The 17,051-nt window shown below is 39.3% G+C and overlaps 1 protein-coding gene across 2 annotated transcripts in view; it reads right to left on the reverse strand.

Moving 5' to 3' along the window:
• Window positions 1–866: 866 nt before the first annotated feature.
• KCNMB2 (potassium calcium-activated channel subfamily M regulatory beta subunit 2) overlaps window positions 867–17,051 on the reverse strand; it is a 305,446-nt gene continuing 289,261 nt past the window's right edge. For both annotated transcript variants that reach the window (XM_069559679.1, XM_069559671.1), the window contains exon 5: window positions 867–2,630. In XM_069559679.1, the coding sequence (XP_069415780.1) occupies window positions 2,346–2,630 (285 nt within the window). In that variant the 3' untranslated portion in view covers window positions 867–2,345. The remainder of the gene's footprint in view (window positions 2,631–17,051) is intronic.

The following is a 17,051-nucleotide window of genomic DNA, read 5'->3' on the forward strand; positions in this document are numbered from 1 at the left end:
TTACTTAAAACATCTCTGTGCTTCAACATTCTCATCTCTAGGATGGGATAATTATAGTGCTCCCTTAATTGGATTGTTATAAAGATTAAGTTATTTAACACATGCAAAGCATTTAAAATATTATTAGCCTCAGTTCTTTCTCATTTAATAATGAGTATTTAGTTTTGTATATATTTAAGTTACTCCAAGAGGTTGTTTCTTTATTGGAATTCAAGAAGGCACTAGTTAACTTCTTCTGGGTGTCATTATTTTGAGATTTCTACAGTCTTATCTGATACATCAGTTGGGAATTTTTAATAAAAAACCCAGAGGGAAAGAAAAATTAACTCACCCAATAATTTTACTTCCATGTGTTTCACTCTTGGATCACTTGAAGGGAGCCCAAGGTACATTAAAGGTTACAAAATTTTAGCCCTGTAGTCACAAAGATTTCTCTGTTATCTTCAGAATTAAGTTTTTAAGATGAACTCAGAATTGAGTTTTCCATCAAGTTTTCCAAGTATTTATAATATCATGTGTATGTGTTTGAGAGTTAAAAAGGGAAAGTTCTTTATAATCTCTTTGCTCAATCGCTCAGTCGTGTCTGACTCTTTGTGATCCCATGGATCACATGTAGCCCACCAGGCTTCTCTGACCATGGGATTTCCCAGGCGAGAATACTGGAGTGGGTTGCCATTCCTTCTCCAGGGGATCTTCCGAACCCAGGGTTTGAACCCAGGTCTTCTGCATTGCAAGTAGATTCTTTACTGCTGAGTCATCAGGGAAGCCAAAATAACTTTAAAAATAGTGAATCATAGGTTTTTGGACTACCTTGGGCTTATCAACTTAGAATGCAAGAGGTAGTGAAATCTTTCCAATGTAATGGATTTTTTTTTTAAGTTTTAGTTACACATTTGAAGTCCTGATTATACCCTATGGATTTGTTTTTGAAAATCAAACTAAGAATTACAATATCACAGAATCCTTTCTATTTCATCAGGTTAGTTTCACTATTCATTCCACACATATGATTTGTAAAATTCTGCAATATCTAGAAAACCTTGATTATAAAAGGTACTTATATATAAAAAGGTACTTAAATATAGATGAGAAAGATAGATGTTTGTTCTTCTTCTGATATTGATGCTAAATAAAAGATGGAATGTTTTTGTTGAAAACCAGTTCCTCATTTTCCTTCCCCCTCCCCACTCCAAACACAGTGTGAAGGCAGTGTGAACAAAAGCTTCCCTTAAATCTGTTATTCAGTCCAAGTGTGTGTTAGGGAAAAGATTGTGTATAAAACCTAACAACAAAACAAGAGGATCATAAATAGAAAAGTAAAGCATGTAGATGAGACAAATATTCTCTGCTATAATTTTAAAATCCCAGTGGGGTATACTTGTCAGAAAGAGGGACTACATACTCATTAATTTAAACACAAATTCTCAAAAGCAATATTCTAACATGTCAATTTGCCATGATAGATTTATCCATTGAAACCAGTCCACCAGTCTTGACCAGCATGTAAGATCTTAATTCTCACAGTTCCATTGAAATGGAGTAAAGATTTTCACACAAATATCTTAGTAACATAGTCTTTCCTGGATTGTATGCAACATTGTCAGTTCACAGGTAATGAAACTCCCGGTAAATGTTAGCTTCTCACACAGTAGCAGGGTCTTACATGGAAAAGGGCTCTGTTCATTTTCTATTAAGTCACAGGAAGAGATTATAGAATTGGTTAATGAAAACAGCTTATTTTTTGGAAATCAGTTAAAAAATCTAAAGTTATGAGTATAAAGTAATAAAAGGAAAAAATAGCTGCTGGGATTCCCCTCTTCTTTACAGTGATATGGTAGAAATACAAGGAAAACGCACAACATCCTTTAGTTAGGAAATCTGGTCCCTTCGCTTGCTACAGGGCTCAGTTTAGAGTAAGGAAAGAAAAAATATTTTTGGCTGCAGCTTTAGTAAACAATGAATGACAAAAAATATTGCAGAAATATCAAGAGATCTGACAACTCTGAGCACAGATCTTGTCACATTGATATTGCCTATATTCCTCCATGAAGCTTGGCAAATAAATAACTGAGCCCGGTTTTGGCGGAAGGAGAGAAGGAAGTACTAGTTCCAGCATTGAACCAAGATTAAGAAAAAACCCAACCAACAAAAACAGTTATTTCTTTTCCTGAATAATAAAGACATCATGTTTGCATATAGAACAGCTTTTGCATTATTGCTCTATGTATACGAATATATTAAAGAACTCATAACAGACTACACATTACAAACTTAAGGTTCTTTGGTGAAGAATGAAAGAAAACAGTATTTGAGCTTTAAAGAAAATGATCTCATCCACTTTGATTTTATCTGTTGATCCTCTGGATCCTTTCACAGAGCAGGGAAAGATACTGTGTGAGTTTCACCATGGCAACAATTGCCACGCCCCCAGCCATCATGCAGGTTGGCCAAAAGAGTGAATGGAACAGCACGTTGGAACTGTAGAGTTTGGTTAGGATGACACTCTTCTGGTTTCCTTCCGGGTCAGAGTAGCAGGAGAAGTGTTGGTACTTCCTGAAGTTTTCCATGACAACATTGACCAGGGACATGGATTCTTCAAAATTTTTTCCACACTTGGGTATATAGGAGCACTGTGGAAAATGAGATAAACTGTCACCAGACAATACTCTGTGTGTGTGTGTGTGTGTGTGTGTGTGTGTGTGTGTGTGTATCTGGTACGAGGAGGAGTGTAGAGGCTAACTTAATGATCTGTGAAATAAGCATGATTTTTTAAAGAATATATATTCAAACTAGTGCCTCCAGAAACTCTAAGAACTCACACACTGATTAAAACATTGCTTTTAGGTATTTGACCAAGATGTACTTTGATAGCTCATTCATATAGTTTAAATATTGATTAAAATCAAATAACTCAAGTGGATTCATTTTGCCACAGCTAAGCATGGTGTTATTCTCCATTGAATATACTTTTCCACAGAATAGGGTGTCAACCTTTCGTCATATCTGTCCACAACTGTCCATGTAATATCAAAAGCAGCCAGTTCTCTCAGGGAAAGTAGTTTTCTCCTGTCTTTTTTGGCTTGGCTTGATTATTTGCAGTCAAATCACCTTGGCCAAGAAGACAACTATACCCCTGATGAGTTGTTAAAAACGAATCTTGTAAAGTGTAGGGATATTGAATAGTTGAAGAGCTGTGATAAATGGTTCATGCCTAGTTAGCAATGACAAAGTAAATTTTCCCATAAAGCAAGGAAAAATAAAGCAGAATTCAGTTTACTCTTAAACTAGTACTCATCTGAGAATTTAAAATATCTTTTTTTAATCTTTTCACCTATTATCATTCTTGGTGTGTCTTCTATATGCCTCTCTTTTTTTCCTACGTACTTATATCCTTTGATTTCTTTCTTTGTACCTCTCTTTTCCTTTTCTGCCCTGTCCCCTCCCAATGATATTTTCCCCCTCTTTTCCCTCTTCCTATTCTTTCTCTTTCTCCTCTCTCTCCCTCTTCTCTGGGTACAGATGGAATTAAGGAACTTTGTAGTTTTTCTTATTATTATTTATAGATATGTTTTTGCATATATTTTCCTAAATTAAAAAGCATACTGAGTGAAATAAGTCAGACAGAGAAGGACAAATATTGTATGATATTGCTTATATGTGGAATCTAAAAAATGGTATAAATGAACTGATTGATAAAACAGAAATAAAGTTACAGATGTAGGAAACTGTCTTATGATTACCAGGGAGGAAGAATGGGGGAAATAAATTGGGAGATTGGGACTGAAATATATACACTACTATATAGAGAACAGATAACTTATAAGGACCTACTATATAGCGCAAGGAATTCTACTCAATACTCTATAAGGATCTATATGGGAAAAGAACCTTAAAAAAGAGTAGATATAGGTATAACTCATTCACTTTACCATTCAACAGAAAGTAATACAACAGTGTAAATCAACTATACTCCAATTAAAAACAAAAGCAGTCTTTGAGCAGATGAAATCTCTGTGACCCTCTTCCTTGGTCTATAAATGAGCAATGAAAAAACTGATATAACAATGAATCTATTTTTTTAAAAAAGTTAGGGAAAAAGTGATTTAAGTCAATTCTCTGGGAGATACAAGGGCCTTGGTTAAGTCTTTACCCTCTTTATGGTAAAAAAGGGTTTTTATTGCTTCCCAATAGGAAAAATATTCTATTCCTTGTTATACGCATTATCAAAAGACTAATTTGATTGATTTATCTGAATTAAGATGGTTAGTGACAAGATTGCTGATAAACTGGTATTTTATTGTGAATTAGAAAACTATGCTCATTAAAACACTGCTATTCTCTGTTGAAAAATTGTCATACTACACTGACTTCATGAAAAAAACCCATATGTCTTACTGATATTGCCAGTTTATAAGATGTGGTTTAAATATTGACAACCATGACTTTTACAATGTCACTGGCACTCCTAGGATTGTACAGTACTGTACACAACTCATAGGACTGTATAAAGAGGCACCGGTGAGGTGAGCTGTTGGTGAACTTCGAGGGACACTGATGGGAGTTTTGGGGCAGGACTCTGGAATTCCAGACACCAATTTAGACTTGTATATTTCATGGAAAGGAAATAGAAATGGAATGAGTTTTGCTAATAGAGTATGTTTGAATGACTCTTTCCCCTGATTTACTGAGTATTCTGGCACCTCAGTTTTCTTTTTTTTTTTTACTGTGCAATAATTATTGGATTATTTCTCTATAAACATCAGGAAGATTCTGCAATTAGTTAAGAAAGGAGGATGCGCATACTGATATTCATTGTAAACAAGGCTTAATGTTCTCATACAAGGGCTGGTTGATACTTTCAGATTTAGTCAGCTAAGAATAGATGTGAGTACACTCTTAAACGTGAGTACTGCAGAGACCTGGTGCTAGCACAACATTAAGGGTCTGAAAGTGGCCCACGAAAGAAGAATTTCTCAGCCAGTTATAACTTGGTATGAAAATTGGCCTATGACTGCTGTGAAACACAGTTTCTACCAGTTGGATGCTTTCTGGATCAAAAGGGTTTAAAATAATAAGGGGATACCTTTATATTTTTCCTTCTTCAGAGCTGCCCAGATCATGTCTATAATTTTTTTAATGCTTTGATTCAGAAAGCATTAAAAAAATTTAAAGACATTTGTGGTTGAGTTAAAAATGAGCCACTTTAGAATATAAATGCATCAGGCTTCTTTATATTTTGGTGCCAAGAGAATTTATAGCAGGAGTTTTAGTGGCCAACAGTGCTAAGTTATTGAAATGATCTCAATAAAAATGGCATTCCATTAAAAATAGAGTTTTTTCATTTCTTATGCTCTTGTGAATTGATTTGACTTTAAAATTTATTTGGATAAATGTTTATCAGCCAATGACAATCATTTTGTCTCTACATAAGATTCTTCCGGATACAATGGGATATAAATTACTTTTGAGACCATTTAGCAAGGCTGTAATACAGAAGTTGCTTTATTAAAGTTTGAAGCCATCAAGGTCTCAAATGCACGTGTTTAGACTAGCAGATGAGGCGTGTCCCATATAGTTGGATGGGGTCGTCATGGCCAGTGGCACTTAGAAATGCAGCTCCACGTTACTAGTGGGGAAGATTCCTCTGCTCTTGTACTTTCAGCTTTTTCTAACCATGCCACCCTCCACCTTTCAACACACATAAATTGCCTCCCACTAGACTAATATTAGGCACCCCACTCTAGTACTCTTGCCTGGAAAATCCCATGGGCTGAGGAGCCTGGTGGGCTGAGGAGCCTGGTAGTCTGCAGTCCTTGGGGTCGCTAAGAGTCAGACACGACTGAGCGACTTCACTTTTCACTTTCATGCATTGGAGAAGGAAATGGCAACCCACTCCAGTGTTCTTGCCTGGAGAATCCCAGGGATGGGGGAGCCTGGTGGGCTGCTGTCTATGGGGTCGCACAGAGTCGGACACGACTGAAGTGGCTTAGCAGCAGCAGACTAATATTATCGCTGAAAATTCTACCATATGTCAATAATTCATTTGCTTTTATTATTAGTGAGAACTTTTGTGCTTGTGAATGTACGAGGTGGTATAACAAGCCCCTGACATGTCATTAGGAGATCTGGTTGCTGTGTTACTGTTTTTCTATAACCAAGTTACTTGGCTTGTTGATTCTTCAGAATTAACTTCTTTATTTATACAATGTGGTTATATTATATATATAATATATATATTAAGCTATTCATGTTATATAAAATTAATTAATGTTATATATAATTAATTATTGTATATACTGATGCCAGGAGTCTTCCTGGCAGGGGTGTGTGAGGGTTAAATTATGAATATGCATAAAGCCTCAATAAGTTTTAACTATAAATTTTTTATTGAAATGTCCCATTTGTCTGTATGATCTATAAAGTCTTCAACTACATGCCCCATACTAAAATACAAAAGCTTTAAGGATGGTAAAATGACTAGTTCTATGGTTTTCACAGGAACAGACTTGTTTGATAACTCTCGTCACGTGTTCCTTGTTTTTGTGTCCAAAGAGATCTGACATGATGCTAAACCCTGCATTAGGATTCTAGATTTCTGCTTCAAAGTATAGCCATACATTTGTTTCTAAGACTGGTATGAATTTGGGGTAAGGATTTAGTGATTTTATGATTACATCATTTATGGAATTAGTTTAGAGTATGTAGAATGCATTTCAACAAATGAAAATTTGAGTAAGTGATCTATGCTTAGTTTGGAAAATGTAAGGTAGATTGAAAAGATAAAAATCCTGGAGTTCTTAAATCATTCTTTTTTGATGGAAAGTGTGGTCTAGGAAAATCTTTATTTAAGAGTCCATGATATATAACACAAAGGAACATAGGAATAATAATTTTATATATAAGACACTTGCAGAATATACAGAAGAACTATACAAAAAGACCTTCATGACCCTCATGATGGTGAGATCACTCACCTAGAGCCAGACATCCTGGAATGTGAAGTCAAGTGGGCCTTAGGAAGCATCACTATGAACAAAGCTAGTTGGAAGTGATGGAATCTCAGTTGAGCTATTTCAAACGATGAAAGATGATGCTGTGAAAGTGCTGCACTCAATATGCTAGCAAATTTGGAAAACTCAGGAGTGGCTGCAGAACTAGAAAAGAGCAGTTTTCATTCCATCCCAAAATAAGGCAATGCAAAAGAATACTCAAACTACCGCATGAACACCTTAGGCCAAATTCAGACTTTAATTGAAGAAAGTAGGGAAAACCACTAGACCATTCAGGCATGACCTAAATCAAATCCCTTATGATTATATAGTGGAAGTGAGAAATAGATTTAAGGGACTAGATCTGATAGAGTGCCTGATGAACTATGGACGGAGGTTCGTGACATTGTACAGGAGAAAGGGATCAAGACCATCCCCATGGAAAAGAAATGCAAAAAAGCAAAATGGCTGTCTGGGGAGGCCTTACAAATAGCTGTGAAAAGAAGAGAGTGAAACACAAAGGAAAAAACAAAAGATATAAGCATCTGAATGCAGAATTCCAAAGAATAGCAGGAAGAGATAAGAAAGCCTTCCTCAGTGATCAGTGCAAAGAAATAGAGGAAAACAACAGAATGGGAAAGACTAGAGATATCTTCAAGAAAATTAGAGATACCAAGGAACATTTCATGCAAAGATGGGCTCGATAAAGGCCAGAGATGGTATGGACCTAACAGAAGCAGAAGATATTAAGAAGAGGTGGCAAGAATACCCAGAAGAACTGTACAGAAAAGATCTTCACGACCAAGATAATCACGATGATGTGATCACTCACCTAGAGCCAGACATCCTCGAATGTGAAGTCAAGTGGGCCTTAGAAAGCATCATTACAAAGCTAGTGGAGGTGATAGAATTCCAGTTGAGCTGTTTCAAATCCTGAAAGATAATGCTGTGAAAGAGCTGCACTCAAGGCCAGCAAATCTGGAAAACTCAGCAGTGGCCATAGGACTGGAAAAAGTCAGTTTTCATTCCAATCTCAAAGAAAGGCAATGCAAAAGAATGCTCAGTCTACCGCACAATTGCACTCATCTCACATGCTAGTAAAATCATGCTCAAAATTCTCCAAGCCAGGCTTCAGCAACACATGAACCATGAACTTCCAGATGTTCAGGCTGGTTTTAGAAAAGGCAGACGACCAGAGATCAAACTGCCAACATCTGCTGGATCATGGAAAAAGCAAGAGAGTTCCAGAAAAACATCTACTTCTGCTTTATTGACTATGCCAAAGCCTTTGACTGTGTGGATCACAATAAACTGTGGAAAAGTCTTCAAGAGATGGGAATACCAGACCACCTGACCTGCCTCTTGAGAAACCTATATGCAGGTCAGGAAGCAACAGTTAGAACTGGACATGGACCAACAGACTGGTTCCAAATAGGAAAAGGAGTACGTCAAGCCTGTATATTGTCACCCTGCTTATTTAACTTATCTGCAGAGTACATCATGAGAAACACTGGGCTGGAAGAAGCACAAGCTGGAATCAAGATTGCCGGGAGAAATATTAATAACCTCAGATATGCAGATGACACCACCCTTATGGCAGAAAGTGAAGAGGAACTAAAAAGCCTCTTGAAGAAAGTGAAAGAGGAGAGTGAAAATGTTGGCTTAAAGCTCAACATTCAGAAAACAAAGATCACGGCATCTGGTTCCATCAGTTCAGTTCAGTCACTCAGTCATGTCCAACTCTTTGCGACCCCATGAATTGCAGCACGCCAGGCCTCCCTGTCCTTCACCAACTCCCGGAGTTCACTCAGGCTCACGTCCATCAAGTCGGTGATGCCATCCAGCCACCTCATCCTCTGTCGTCCCCTTCTCCTCCTGCCCCAATCCCTCCCAGCATCAGAGTTTTTTCCAATGAGTCAACTCTTTGCATGAGGTGGCCAAAGTACTGGAGTGTCAGCTTTAGCATCACTCCTTCTAAAGAACACCCAGGACTGATCTCCTTTAGAATGGACTGGTTGGATCTCCTTTCAGCCCAAGGGACTCTCAAGAATCTTCTCCAACACTACAGTTCAAAAGCATCAAATCTTCAGCGCTCAGCTTTCTTCACAGTCCAACTCTCACATCCATACATGACCACTGGAAAAACCATAACCTTGACTAGATGGACCTTAGTCAGCAAAGTAATGTCTCTGCTTTTGAATATGCTGTCTAGGTTGGTCATAACTTTCCTTCCAAGGAGTAAGCATGTTTTAATTTCATGGCTGCAATCACCATCTGTAGTGATTTTGGAGGCCCCCAAAATAAAGTCTGACACTGTTTCCACCGTTTCCCCATCTATTTCCCATGAAGTGATGGGACCAGATGCCATGATCTTCATTTCTGTATGTTGAGATTTAAGCCAACTTTTTCACTCTCCTCTTTCACTTTCATCAAGAGACTCATTAGTTCTTCTTCACTTTCTGCCATAAGGGTGGTGTCATCTGCATATCTGTTGTTGATATTTCTCCCGGAAATCTTGTTTCCAGCTTGTACTTCTTCCAGCCCAGCATGTCTCATGATGTACTCTGCAGATAAGTTAAATAAGCAGGGTGACAATATACAGCCTTGACATACTCCTTTTCCTATTTACAACCAGTCTGTTGGTCCATGTCCAGTTCTAACTGTTGCTTCCTGACCTGCATATAGGTTTCTCAAGAGGCAGGTCAGGTGGTCTGGTATTCCCATCTCTTGAAGACTTTCTCACAGTTTATTGTGATCCACACAGTCAAAGGCTTTGGCATAGACAATAAAGCAGAAATAGATGTTTTTCTGGAACTCTCTTGCTTTTTACATGATCCAGTGGATGTTGGCAATTTGATGTCTGGTTCCTCTGCCTTTTCTAAAACCAGCTTGAACATCAGGAATTTCACGCTTCATGTATTGCTAAAGCCTGGCTTGGAGAATTTTGAGCATTACTTTTACTAGCGTGTGAGATGAGTGCAATTGTGTGGTAGATTGAGCATTCTTTGGCATTGCCTTTCTTTGAGATTGGAATGAAAACTGACCTTTTCCTAAGAGAACGCACTGGTCATAGTGAACACCCTCTTCTAACAACACAAGAGAAGACTCTACACATGGACATCACTAGATGGTCAACACCATAATCAGATTGATTATATTCTTTGCAGCCAAAGATGGAGAAGCTCTATACAGTTAGCAAAAACAAGACTGGGAGCTGACTGTGGCTCAGACCATGAACTCCTTATTGCCAAATTTAGACTTAAATTGAAGAATGTAGGGATAACCACTAGACCATTCAGGTATGACCTAAATCAAATCCCTTATGATTTTACAGTTGAAGTGAAATAGATTTAAGGGACTGGATCTGATAGATAGAGTGCCTGATGAACTATGGATGCAGGTTCATGACATTGTACAGGAGACAGGGATCAAGACCATCCCCATGGAATAGAAATGCAAAAAAACCCTCAAAATGGCTGTCTGGGGAGGTCTTACAAATAGCTGTGAAAAGAAGAGAAGTGAAAAGCAAAGGAGAAAATGAAAGATATGAGCATCTGAGCGCAGAGTTCCAAAGAATAGCAAGAAGACATAAGAGAGCCTTCCACAGTGATCAGTGAGAAGAAATAGAGGAAAACAACAGAATGGGAAAGTTTAGAGATCTCTTCAAGAAAATTAGAGATACCAAGGGAACATTTCATGCAAAGATGGGCTCGATAAAGGGCAGAAATGGTATGGACCTAACAGAAGCAGAAGATATTAAGAAGAAGTGGCAAGAATACATGGAAGAACTGTACAAAAAAGATCTTCATGACCCAGATAATCACGATGGTGTGATCATTCACCTACATCCAGACATCCTGGAATGTGAAGTTAAGTGGGCCTTAGAGAGCATCACTACAAAGAAAGCTAGTGGAGGTGATAGAATTCCAGTTGAGCTGGTCCCATCACTTCATGGGAAATAGATGGGAAAACAATGGAAACAGTGTCAGACTTTATTTTTTGGGGCTCCAAAATCACTGCAGATGGTGATTGCAGCCATTAAATTAAAACATGCTTACTCCTTGGAAGGAAAGTTATGACCAACCTAGATCGCATATTCAAAAGTAGACATTATTTTGCCAACAATGATCCATCTAGTCAAGGCTATGGTTTTTCCAGTGGTCATGTATGGATGTGAGAGTTGGACTGTGAAGAAAGCTGAGCACCGAAGAACTGATGCGTTTGAACTGTGGTGTTGGAGAAGACTCTTGAGAGTCCCTTGGACTGCAAGGAGATCCAACCAGTCCATTCTAAAGGAGATCAGTCCTGGGTGCTCTTTGGAAGGAATGATGCTAAAGCTGAAACTCCAGTACTTTGGCCACCTCATGCAAAGAGTTGACTCACTGGAAAAGACCCTAATGCTGGGAGGGATTGGGGGCAGGAGGAGAAGGGGACGACAGAGGATGAGATGGCTGGATGGCATCACTGACTCGAGGGACGTGAGTTTGATGAACTCTGGGAGTTGGTGATGGCCAGGGAGGCGTGCTGCAATTGATGGGGTCGCAATGAGTCGGACATGACTGAGCAACTGAACTGAACTGAACTGTACTGAACCACCCAATTGCACTCATGTCACATGCTAGTAAAGTAATGGTCAGAATTCTCCAAGCTAGGCTTTAACAGTACATGAACTGTGAACTTCCAGATGTTCAAGTTGGATTTAAAAAGGCAGAGGAAGGAGAGATCAAATTGCCAACATTGTTGGATCTTCAAAAAAGCAAGAAAGTTCCAGAAAAACATCTATTTTTTCTGCTATATTGACTATGCCAAAGCCTTTGGACTGTGTGGATCACAATAAACTGTGGAAAATTCTGAAAGAGATGGGAATGCCAGACCACCTGACCTGCCTCTTGAGAAATCTGTATGCAGGTCAGGAAGCAACAATTAGAACTGGACATGGAACAGCAGACTGGTTACAAATAGGGAAAGGAGTACATCAAGGCTGTATATTGTCACCCTGCTTATTTATCTTATATGCAGAATACACCATGAGAAATGCTGAACTGGGTGAAGCACAAGCTGGAATCAAGTTTGTGGGAGAAATATCAATTACCGCAGATATGTAGATGACACCACCCTTATCGCAGAAAGTGAAGAAGAGCTAACGAGCCTCTTGATGAAATTGAAAAAGGAGAGTGAAAATGGTGCCTTAAAATTCAACATTCAGAAAACGAAGATCATGGTATCTGGTCCCATCACTTCATTACAAATAGATGGGGAAACTGTGGAAACAATGACAGACTATTTTTTGGGCTCCAAAATCACTACAGATGTGTGAATGACTGCAGCCATGAAATTAAAAGATGCTCGCTCCTTGGAAGAAAAGTTATGACCAACCTAGACAGCATATTAAAAAGCAGAGACATTTCTTTTCCAACAAAGGTCTGTCTAGTCAAAGCTATGGTTTTTCCAGTAGTCATGTATGGATGTGAGCACTGGACTATAAAGAAAGCTGAGCACTGAAGAACTGATGCTTTTGAACTGTGGTGTTGGAGAAGACTCTTGAGAGTCTTTTGAACTGCAAGGAGGTCCAACCAGTCCATCCTAAAGGAATTCAGTCCTGAATATTCATTGGAAGGACTGATGTTGAAGCTGAAACTCCAATACTTTGGCCACCTGACGTAAAGAACTGACTCATTTGAAAAGACCCTGATGCTAGGAAAGATTGAAGGTGGGAGGAGAAGGGGACGACAGAGGGTGAGATGCTTGGATGGCATCACCAACTCAGTGGGCATGAGTTGAGTAAACTCTGGGAGTTGGTGATTTACAGAGAGGCCTGGCATGCTGCAGTTCATGGGGTTGCAAAGAGTTGCACATGACTGAGCAACTGAACTGTACTGAAGACACTTTCATACCACTTAAAATTTGTTTATATATATTATGTATTTCTTTTTTTTTCTTTTTTCTTTAACATGGCTATAGGCCCTTCTTTTGTGCCTAACATATGACTACAGAGGGGCTTCCCTGGTGGCTCACATAGTAAAGAAGTTGCAAGCAATGCCAGGAGACCTGGGTTTGATCCCTGGGACAAGAAGGTCCCCTGGAAAAGGGAACGGATACCCACTCTGGTGTTCTTGCCTAGAGAATTCGATGGAAAGAGGAGCCTGTTGGGCTATAGTCCATGGGATTGCAAACAGTTGGAGACAGCTGAGCAACTAACACTGTGACTATAGAAACCTAGCAAAACTCTGAGGCAGCCATTCAGGGGAAGATTTAGACTCATATCTTTCTTCTCAATCCTGAATTCTGTTAATAAACTTTTGTACTTTCCCCGGTCTCTTAAATTCCCTTTAGTATTGAAAATACAGGGATGGCCCCATAGCATGACCTTTCATCTTCCAGCTGAGGAAACCTGGGTCATGTCACCCTCTTCTGACTGTCCTTTCCCTACCAAAAGAGATCCAGCAACTGCATCTCCTCTCCAGTTCTTTGGAAAAGGACTGAAAATTTTTGTTTCTTAGCCTCCCTTCCAGAAACTTTCACATGGATAGAATTATTTTTATTCTTATGATAGACAGAAGTTTTGAGAGAGTACCTTTTGGGTGTTTACTTAGACATGCTTCACTAGGCAAGTGTGAAGCAAAAAGTGACAGGCCTTCAACCCAAAACTAAAAGCCATGGGGATGAGTGTGGGCAGTAAGAGGGGGATGTTTGGCTGGATAACCTCACTGGTCAGCCTCCTTTCCCTTATGACAGGAGGAAGGGAGCTGCCAATTCTCAAGATCACCTAAGGGAAAGGGTTTGATCTACATCTGTTCTTTTATTAAAAAGGCAGTGTCTTATTTCAGAGAGGACTTAAGTTCAATGAAATCTAATGAATACTTTTTGAGTAACTCTAAAGTACCAGGTTGTGTGCTGGGCATAGGCATGAAAAAACATAGACAATTTGAAACAGATCATTAGAGAGAAATAGGACAAAGCCGGGAGGAATGAAATGGGACAGCAAGGAGGCTGAAGAGGCGCTCAGTAAAAACTCTACACTTCGCAGAAAGTGATGTGAAAGTGAAAGTCATTCAGTCATGTCTGACTCTTTTTTGACCCCATGGACTGTAGGCCACCAGGCTCCTCTGTCCATCAAATTCTCCAGGCAAGAATACTGGAGTGGGTAGACATTCCCTTCTCCAAGGGATCTTCACGACCCAGGGATTGAACCTGAGTCTCCTGCATTGCAGGCAGATTCTTTACCCTCTGAGCTACTAAGGGAGACTACACTTCACCGAGGTGGGCCACAGATTTGCTCTCAGAAGTCTGTGGTATCTGGGGCATGCTAGTTCACAATGCCTATGAGATATAAACAAAAGCATTGCTCATGTGAAACATACATATTCCTGGTTCTGAAGTCAGATAGGACTTCTTCAGTGTCCTCAAACAATGAGTGCTGTATACATGTTTATTAAGCACAAATGGTGTGCCAGGCTTTGTGTTCTGTGCTGGAGAAGGGGACATAATCCCTACGGTAAAAGGATGTAGAGATGCCCAACTGTCTGTCTTGGAGCACTCTGGCCCACAGGCATATTCTGAACTTTTGAGTTCTTTGAACCCTAGTGATGGACAGAGGAGATGAGGGAGAAACTGGGATGTTATTTTCATTCCCATTTGAGACTTTTAAAAAAGCAAATCTCACAAAATCTAGTGTAGAGTTTAAGTTTGCACTTGTAGTATCTGCCTGATTTTGGCAAGTGGGACTGTTTGAAATGTTTCACAGAGGAGAGGAAAACAGTATTCACAGTCTGCTATGTGATATGGTTTCCTGCAGTATTGAGACACAGGTCCCTCAAGAGAGGTTTCCTTTTCTGTGTTTCCCAGAGCTTTCACATTTGTTATGGCATTTCTGCTTGATGTGGAGTAGAGGGGAAGCTTAAAAGACCCAGGAAATTCACTAATGAAATAGGAGCTGTGTGGAGCCTCAGGATTAGTCAGTAACCACAGTGGATTGAACTGGGGAGCGTTCAGGTCCATGATGTGTCCAATTAGGCCTTGAGAAAGTCAGCTATCAAGTCTGACCTTGCCCTTCACCCTGATCCTCTTTCTCAGCAATGGAAAGAATTAGGTTCATTTTCCAGGTTTTTCTTCTTGATGCTCAGTGCAAGCTGTTTGGGGGAACATTCTTCCCTCCATTTCTGCATAAAGATGCCCTTAGCTGTGCAACAATTCACTTTTGGTGAGTAGTGACTAAACTTTGTCAATCACAGAATCATTTCTGAATCTATGGTACACAGGCAGTTTCAGCAAATATCCAATAAATATTCCTAAGTTTAAGGTCCTAATTATGGGGATGTCATGTGTCAAATTTCCAGGCACATTTTCCCCCTCTCTTTGCAGGGTGCATGTCTGTCTAATATCCATTCTGTGTAAACTGGTGTTGAATATACAATTTTGTCCCTGTGGAACACAGATAGTTCTATCCCTTGCTCATGGCCTTTTACTTGATCCTAAACACCTCTTGACATATGATGGGATGGTGTGGATTCTCACCTATTCACTGAAATATATCATCAGAAGGGTAAATATTCTATAGAATTTATAATTTTTAAAGCTTTTATCTTACTCTCTCAAGAGAATGTGCTGTTTTGCTTTTTAAGAGATATCATGTTGAGGTAAAGAGATTTAGTTTTAATTTAGACCTAAGTTGTGAATGTTTGACTTTGCGAAAATTATTTCATTTTCTGAGTTCAGCTTCATTTTGTGAAGTGGTGAAAGTAGTGGTACCTAATATGTGGGATTGCTGCTGCATTTAACCAGTGAGTTCATATGAAATATTTAGTCTTATACAGTGCCTGGCATATTGTAAGCTCTTGATAAAATGTGGCTATTGTTACTTTAGGAGTAGGGTTTTAGTCAGGATTAAATGAGATGATTTTTGTAAAGTTTTTAGCATAGTGCTGGCATATAATATATCATAGACACTTAACAAATGTGGGTCCCTCTTTTTCTCTCATTTAGATTCTCAACCTCACTTTATTTTCTTCCCTTTTATCCTTATCCTACTAAATGCTGTGCAGAGGAACTCAGTGCTTACAAGCTTTGATTAAAATTTTAGAATCTCTCAGCATTCAAGATAAAAGCTAAACGAAATTGAAAGCAGTCGTTCTGCCAGTGCTTGGAGAGTTTTAGTTGTCACACATGGAGAAGGATGGTACTAGTCTTCTAGCGGGTAAAAGCCAGGAGTGCTGCTGAACATCCTGCAACCTACAAAACAGGTCTCCGCCCTTCTCTCACAGGCAGCAAAGTAATGTTCCACCCCAGATGTTAGTGGTCCTGAGGCTGAGAAATTCTGGTCCAAATATGTATCCTCTCTGCATGCGGGGAAACCAGAAAGCTTCAGAGTGGGTGACAAAATGAGGGGTGATGTTGAGTTTGGAGCTTTAAATAATTGGCTAATTCATACAAGTTATTCTCCACTCAGAATAGCTGTCTTCCTTATTATAATTATATTATATACATACATATGTATATGCATAAAATATGGTATTGTGCTTGTGTGTGTGCTAAGTTGCTTCAGTCGTGTCTGAGTCTTTGCGACCCTATGGACCCTAAAGTAGCCCTCCAGGCTCCTCTGTCCATGGGATTTCCCAGGCAAGAATGCTGGAGTGGGTTGCCATTTCCTTCTCCAGGGGATCTTCCTGGCCCAAGGGTAGAATCCCCATCTCTTACATCTCCTGCATTGGCAGGCGGATTCTTTACCACTAGTGCCACCTCGGAAGGTCATATAGAATTATACTACATATCAAAACTGGATATATTTTCTGGTTTTGCACAAAAATTCATTTGAAATATTCTCTTAAACCAGATGGGCACTTTGGGGGATCCCTGGTAAGTAAAGTTTTAACCTCTCAAAGGAGATCAGCATTGAGAAGTTTAACAACCACAGTGAATCAATACTCAGCCACTGTTTATGATCCCAGTGACAGCCTTGTTGCCAGGAGAGGCAGCGGCCCTTGAACCTGCTTGCAGCTCCTAGAGATTGTTAGTCAGTCAGTTGCTCCACCAGAGCATGCCAGCTTATCAGCTTAAGCTGCTTCA

The sequence above is a fragment of the Ovis canadensis genome, chromosome 1 (genome assembly GCF_042477335.2).
Source record: "Ovis canadensis isolate MfBH-ARS-UI-01 breed Bighorn chromosome 1, ARS-UI_OviCan_v2, whole genome shotgun sequence".
Lineage (NCBI taxonomy): Eukaryota > Metazoa > Chordata > Mammalia > Artiodactyla > Bovidae > Ovis > Ovis canadensis.